Source organism: Bemisia tabaci, chromosome 10 (assembly GCF_918797505.1).
Source record: "Bemisia tabaci chromosome 10, PGI_BMITA_v3".
NCBI lineage: Eukaryota > Metazoa > Arthropoda > Insecta > Hemiptera > Aleyrodidae > Bemisia > Bemisia tabaci.
The window spans coordinates 10,912,800-10,920,825 of record NC_092802.1 but is presented as its reverse complement, the minus strand read 5'-3'; the positions used below and the strand labels follow the sequence as shown (position 1 = coordinate 10,920,825).

The 8,026-nt window shown below is 41.4% G+C and overlaps 1 protein-coding gene across 1 annotated transcript in view; it reads left to right on the top strand.

The window, feature by feature from the left end:
• The first annotated feature begins 19 nt into the window (after positions 1 to 19).
• Positions 20 to 8,026, top strand: part of LOC109044704 (ankyrin repeat and sterile alpha motif domain-containing protein 1B) — a 125,930-nt gene continuing 117,923 nt past the window's right edge. Inside the window, exon 1 of the mRNA XM_019062537.2 lies at positions 20 to 245. Coding sequence (XP_018918082.2) covers positions 142 to 245 — 104 coding nt within the window. The 5' untranslated portion in view covers positions 20 to 141. The remainder of the gene's footprint in view (positions 246 to 8,026) is intronic.

Sequence of the window (8,026 nt, the reverse complement as noted above, 5' to 3'; positions counted from 1 at the left end):
TAGGGGCGCTGCGGCTGCGGGCTTATTCCTTCCCAATATGGCAGTATGGATCGATGGAAGTTCAGTGATCTGTTAGTGACTAAATATGAATAAACATGTAACAAGTGTCGTTAGTGATAAGTTCTCAGTGTTTTAGTGGTTATGGGAAAAGACCAGGAGCTTTTGGAAGCATCGAGGAATGGAAATTTCCCGGTTGTGGAAAAGATTCTCGCGTCGAAAGCAAAAAGGAGTGGCCCCCTGGCCAGGTATGAATTGCATTGCTTTTACCCATAAGAGACCAATACACAACTACTGATAAGCTCCGTATTCGATAGTTTTTCCGTGAATCGTTTCAATTTCTTTTCATGACGATTCTATGATATGTATATAACAATTTCTCTGTCATCTGTCAGGTCTCCTGATCATGCTATATCACGAATATTCATATTTACCTATCGGGCAGTGATAAGGTTAAGTTGATTACGCGGAGTCCATTTGGACCAAAGTCTTCGAATGCTATGTGAGGGTATCTGATTCAAACCTCTGCATTGTCGATAAGGACCCTCTCTTGACTTGAAGCCCAGGTTAAGGCTTAATTTTACCCTGAAAACTCCCTAAAAGTGAAGTCAAGACACAGGTGCTGTGTTATCATAGCACTGCAGGGTACTCAATGATTAGCCGATTACACTCTGATTACAATTGAAGTTCCTAATCCAACGCTAATAAATGAAACCTAGACTCCTTTCTGTCTGTCTACTCATCGCACGATATGAAGTCAGTCATATGAAGTTACGAGTGCTGTTCAGAAGGTATGAGTTGAAATAGTGGTGGAATCCAAATTAATATTTGGCGTCTTGATCATAATATATTAGCATCATAGGCTACATATTCAAGGCTCTGAAAGTCATGAAGTGCTCTGTGATACAGATCAGTGTGTGGCATCTCTGTAGATCAGCTTCCAAACTTAGTTCTAGGGAGCTGAAATAAAATGCTGTAGCAAGTCTGTATAAATAACTTATAATGGCTGGTAGGTGAGATGCTATAAATTCTGTTAGGTATCCCTCCTTTACGTCAAGAACCTAGATCAAATTTACGTACTGGCTTTTGCAGAGCTCTTCTTCTTCTTCTTCTGCCTTCTGACTAGGGCCGTGACCCTGTTTGTCTAGCCTCTAAAACAGTAATATGATGCCGATGAGAGAGATCACTTAATTCTCCGGGGATGAAAGGCAGCTCTGTGCCCATCTCTTGGGCGGTCGTCCGGGTTGCCTTTGGCTATGAGGTCGTCCTACCATACAAATCTTGGCAAGCCTTTCCCCGTCCATCCTCTCAACATGTTCCGACCACATTTTCCGGCGCATCTTGGTCCATTTGGCAATATCTTGAATTTGGCACTCTTCGCGAATTGACTCGTTGGTCTGCCTATCTCGGAGCGTCTTGCAGAGCTCAATGTCAATAAACTGTGTCAGAACAATCTTAGTCATCACATATTAATGTGATCGCCCCGTATCATTGAGCTTGCTCGTCAGATTTGAACATGCACTTCATTGTCCAACAAACTGAAAGCTATTTTTGCAAGCCAGAAGGAAGACTCGTTCAAACGAACTATTGAAACTAAATTTTAAGGCTCAGAGTTCTAAGGTCTGCCCATGATCTTCTGAGCAGTGCTGATTCCTTCATCAAGTAGAGGTTTAAAGTACACCAAACATTCCGAACGCCTGCTTATTATTTCTCATTCCTTAATGGGCCATCATCTCCATTAGAATGAGTAACAATTAGAGGAAATATTAAGGTACCCCCATGGAAGTCGTTAGTCTCCAATTGTCATTGGGTATTAAAGGAATAAAGTGACGAGACTGGAATCGTCTCTTACCAAGAATTCATACGTAGGAGAGCAAAATTGGCAGAGCGAAAAAACAAAAATATGGTTTAGGTATCATAAAGATTTTGTATCTTTATCTTTTAGTTTTCTGATGACTTTAGAAGATTTTCCCCAGCAGGTGAGACCATTTCATCAGTAATATATTTAGATTCTCAGCCATCGACTAGTTTGTAAACTTTAAAACTGATTTCGATGAAGAGCCTCAATTATGAATTTGATTGAAAGTCTTGTGTTTCATCTGGAAGACTGAGTGCACATTACCCCCCCCCCCCCCCCCCCTTTGGAGGATGTTGGCTAAGTTGAGAAGGGAATTAATTAGTACTCGCAGTAAGGAAGACAATTGATCAAAAATATCACTTTACGATAGCTCGTCTTTATTCCCTTTGCACCCTTCTTATTTGTAATCTTACTCTCAAATAGAATTAATAACAAAATAGCAAATTAATGTTTCTCTAGTGCCTACCTACAAAAAAAATTGGGAATCTTCAGGAGGCCCTCTTCGTTTTTTTTTTTTTTTTTTTTGCGTTTCTCTCCAAAAATTTGTCGACACCAAGCTCTACTGAATGGAGGCACCTTCAAAAACTACTAGTTATTTTTGTAAAACTAATCACAATTGCATAATTTAGAGTCACTCAAGCTTTTCTCTTACTCCTTTTCCCAGTCCTCACATTAAATTTCTACCTCCTAGAGCGCAGAGAATGTAAGAACCCTCGTCAAAATTTGATATTTTTGAGCATAACATTTTAATCGGAATCGCTGAAATTTTTTCTACGCCCCCTCCCCAAAATTTAACCTAATCTCTCATCAGTTTATTTGCGTTCCCCTCGTTGTCAGGCCGCTTTCCAGAGAATGAAGCACTGGACTTCGATCTTCTCTCTAAACGGCCGATTCGGAACTGAAGTCCGTGTGCCGTGCTTTCATTGCGTCAATGACAGGGTTGCGTAACTGAACGTTTTAATTGAATATTTCATTCTTCAGCTCTGCGACACCGACACGGTTTCGCAAATCCTGTTCTTTTTGACATCGTGAAAGCTGATCACATTCCAGGATTGCCGAATGTCGATTAGTCTCCGCCCACATATTTGCATCGTTTGATTAGATTGAACATGAGTCATTGAGTCATGAGCTGTCGAAGCAGCTCGTGGTATCAAAAAGGCGCGTCATACCCACTCCAAAGGATGATAAGGTCAGGATTTTTCAGTGACGTCATTTTAGGGATTGGGGGGGGGGGAGGGACACCTCTGCCAGGGGAGAAGACAGAACAGGCCGCGTTAAGCAGAAAGTAACCAAGCCGATAAAACAAGAATTTGCAGTCAAACTTTTGAATATTTACTGGCCAATTTCCAGAGAATTTTCCTCTCAATGTGATCTATAAATTACTCATCTTAAATTTTCAAAGGGGAACATTCATAATTGTTCTCAAAAACTATTATTTTAAGAGAGGAAATTTGGCAACGTGTGAACGTTCATACGCCATTTGGTCCGCACCAAGCCACATCAGCTATTGCCAAATTTAATCAGGTAATTTAATTTTTTACGCAAAAACGGCTCTGCGGATTTTTGTGCAAATTTCAGTGAATTTTCTGCATAGTGCGAGGCAAATCCCTTAAAATTTTCAAAAAAATTCATCAAGAACGTTCTCTTGTATAGAGTTAGATTGCGTAGTCAAATTTGCAAATAGCTGGTGTGGCTTGGTTCCTTTCTGTCAAACGCGGTTCATTTCATCCCAGGTACAAGCCACGAGAGAAAGTTTCAGGACAAACTTGGCAACTCAGCGGAGGCAGTTAAGCCCGGTTGCTTGAAGGTTACGAGATCGTAGTTTGGGGCAATTTAAGTGCAGGCATGGGTCAGTTTATTCCGCTGATTAGCGACTAATTATCAAGGGCCCCCGCCCCCCACTCCCCCTCTCCACTCCGACGTCACCCCCGCATGTTACACCGACAAAATTTGCCAGGACTTAAATGAAAGACTCAGACGTTTGGGACCGTTGTGATCCGCTCCCTAAGTAAGGGAATTAATTGGAACGAATTCGATATTTCTCAGTGACGCACTGCGGTGCTAAGGAAGAACGCCGTATGAACATTCGGAAGTTGTCAAATTTCCCTGGATAGAACATGTATTGTTGAGGAAAGTCATGCACATTTTTCCTTGAAATTTCCAAGAGATAGTGGTTCCCTATTGCAAAATGTGATCCATTTCTTCTTCGATTTTCAGAGGTTTACGTCCGTAATTCATGGTTTCTAGTTCCTTAAAAACCGGGAAAATCAAGGACTTTGTTCCAGGAAGCGGGAAAGTCAAGGAATTTGTTCCAGTAACCGGGAAAATCAGGGAATTTGTTCCAGAAACCGGGAATAATGTAGAAACTTTCATTGGCCAGATAATATCAACATCAGGAACATTTTTTCACTTAAAATTTTGAATGTGCGCCAAAGAAATGGCTGTAAGATTAATTAAAATCTATATTCGTATTTGAAACTCTGGAAAATTATTTTCCCTTCCCCGAGAAAACCCCCGGAAAGCGGGAGAAAACTTCGGTTTCTCATCCGGGAAAGAGCTCCTGAAAATCAGGGAATGAGCTTTGCCAAGAAAACTAGACACCATGCCGTAAATTGATCCTACAAAGTTTGCAAATTTCAAGGAAGGACTCATATAACTTTTTTCAAAATTTAATCTTTCTTGAGAGGAAATTTGACAACATTGGAATACGCACACTGCGTTTGTACTTAGCAGGGCAGAGGGCAATAACGAAACCGAGTCGGAGTCTCGTTGACAATAAACCGCGAAACGAAGAGCCGACCGCAGACTCATCCGCGCGATCGGGGGACAAAAAATCTTCGATCCATCGATAGAGCCACATCGATAATTCCCCGAAGTTCAAAGGCGCGTTCCAGCGATGCATTTCGATAGATCGCACGCGTCGAGCGGACACCCTGGAATGGCGCCAATCAAACTGATCTGATCGCGGTGACGTTATTTTTAGAACGCACTTAGCCCGGATCCTGTCGTTTCGTGCTCGTTTCCAAAAATTGCGTCTGGATCAAGGGAACAAAAACTACACGCACTCTGATGGGAGGGGGGGAGGAGGTTGCGATATATTTGGTGGTGTCAAGTCAACCAGGCTGTTGTTCTGAGGATCAGGGGCCCTCTGCACAGTTGCCGTAGTCATATCGTGGATTGCAACTCCAGGAGAGTCTACTCTAAGGAGAGTTCAAATAATCGCGCCAAACACAGCGCGGCCGGCATTAAACGTATATTAGCGCCTGCAAGACTTTAAGAATACTTCACGCATTGCGCCAAACAGTGCGGTCGGATTCAAGCCCATATTAGCGCCTTCAAGACTGAATGAATACTTCTCGCATTGCATCAAACGCATCAACTCCAGGGTGTCTCCCGTCAGTACACCGGAAAAAATGTTAAGGGCTGTGTAGACATACCGTCCGTTCCGGGCTCAAAAGCCGAAATTTCCGGGTGCATGAGCCGTATAGCTTCGACTGCACCGGGTGCCACGACCGGAACTCTTGGCCTCTGAGCCCGGAACGCGGACGGTATTTCTGCATAGCCCGTTTTTTCTTCAATTATTTATTTAATACGCTGATTTTCGCTTCATTTGGAAGATCAATTAATGAAAAGAGGTATTCAGTGGCTGGTCGAAAGATTAGAAGGCTTAAAAATGACCAGGAAGGGTTTAAACAGTTGGAAGATCAGTGGTATTTTTTAAGGGATTAGTAGTTGTATCAAAAATTCCTTCAAGTCTTTCAATAATGGTATTAAACAGTAAGCCACGGTAGTTACGCTGAAAAAAAGTTACGGGCTATACAGGCATACCGTTCGTTTCGGGCTCAGAAGTATAAAGTCCGGGTGCTGGAGCCGTAGCTTCGATTGCTTCGGGTGCTACGCCCGGAACTTTCGGCCTCTCAGCGCGGAATGGTTGGGTCATGCATCTAAACTAACACCGCGGCAATGCGTAGAGTATCACTCATATTGAAGGCGCGTACGATTGAAAGCCGCGTTAATGGATTTTCACGGCGCGGCGCTCTGATTGAAAATAATCTCATGTTTCTGAAACTTTCCTCACTCTTTTGTGTTGACAATTAGACTGTATTTTGCAAGTATGAACAATGTGTCCGACCCATTTTCAAAACGACTTATGTCCCATGACCAGGTATAATTTTGAAATCCAAAATGAAACGGCTGCCTATTTTATTCCTCGTTGTGATGAGCCGAGTGTATTCTAGTTGGGCTCGGTTGGGTCATGCATCTAAAGTAACTCCGAGGCAATGCGTAGAGTATCACTCAAATTGAAGGCGCGTTCGATTGAAAGCCGCGTTAATGGATTTTCATGGATTGAAAATTATCTCATGTTTTCGAAACTTTTCTCAGTCTTCAAATAGTTTGGACAATTACACTACAGTTTTCAATTCGGAACTACTATTACCGACTTTGTTTTAAAACGACGTAAGTTCGATTACTTCCTCCCTGCAGATCAATGGCGAGGCGTGAATGATCGATCATCGATATTTTTCCAATTGAGGCCGTGGTGAATAATCGATTATTAAGGTGTTCGTTGCGAACGCTCAGTTCATCGATCCTTACCATGGGTTTAAATAGCAGATCAATCGATACATCTCAAAGCACGCCACTGCACTATAATCGTTGCAGAAAAGCACAACGATTTTTTTCATCGTCTTAAAAAATTCATCATTATTGCCAAGACAGAATAAGCGTTCGGATATTTAACTTTACAGGCTTGATCAGAAAAAGTGAGGAAAAAACCAGGATGCTGAGTTATTATAAGAGAGCTGCAAAAACTGACTGAACTCGCGCTTCGCAGATTGCGTGATGGTTGTAGGAATTCCCGTTTGGAGTAACGCTAAAAAAGTCCTCGAAAAAATTCCGATGATTTAACGACCTTTCCGACCTTTCACGGGGCTTTTTGAGAATTCTGGATCGCACGAGTTCGCAAACAAGAAGAGGACTAAAGCAGCAGAAAATAGTTAAGAAACTGAAAAAGTGAGTCGTGACCCACTTTTAGCTTAGTTTAAGGGTGCAAAAAACTCCCGACAACACGATCCGCGGACCGCCAAAGCGAGAGAAATCGTTGTTCCTCAGACGAAAAAATGTAACTACACACTGAAAAAAAAAATCTCGGTGTATTTACTAAGAAAAGGGTAAAATTACCAAGAATTCAGGGTTCTATTTGACCCCAGTTTTTTCTTGGTAAAATTACCATTCATGGAATTGGTAATCTTACCAAGAAATCTCGGTAAAATTATTGACTTTCTCGGTAATTTTACTGGACCTTGGTAAAAACGCCAATATTTTTTATCGACTGTGGTAGAATTACCGAGATAAAATGGCAAAGTTACCGGAAATTGATTACCAATAAAAGTGGTATTCTCACCTGAAAAAACGGTAAAAATAAAGGTTTTTAGGTAAGCTTACCAGTCTGTCTTGGTAAAATTACCAATAATTGGTAAAAAAGTGAGATGGTAAAGGTACCAACGGACCTTGGTAAAAACGCCGAGAATTTTTTTTCAGTGCATTTTGCGAGTAGGAACTACAGTATCTAACTCACTCGTAAAAGCTGCCAAACAAAAAGGACAAGGGTAAAATTTTTGCGCAAATATTATTTTCTAACAAAAGCGTACAAGTAGGAGCTTTTTTTTTTTTTTTTGTTGAATCTCCGAATGTCTTACCGACACGTGTTTTCCTCAGTTTGCGCCTAAAATCAAGATTGCTACAGTCAGGGGAAACCGGAAAATGTCAAGTACACTAAAAAGTCAGGGAAAACCGGAAAATGTCAGGGAAAATTTGTTCAATCACCTTCATTTCCTTTTTAGAATGGGTTTGAGATTTTGAAGAAGAAATTTTTCCTAAAAACTATTTTCAATCACCCCTTCTTAACCATCCGTCACATCTTCAATTGTCAGGGAATTCCACCAAAATGTGTCAGGGAAATCAGAGAAATGTCAGGGAATTTCATTTTCTAAATTCTGTGGCATCCCTGTAAAATGGACTTTTATTTTCTCCAGAAGTAGTACCATTATTAGGACCGCATTAAGCAGAAAAGAGCCAAAACGTATCAGCTATCGCCTTTGATTGGGCGGATTAATTTTTTACATAAACACGGGTGTGTAGATTTTTGCCCAAATTTCAGTGAATTTCCTG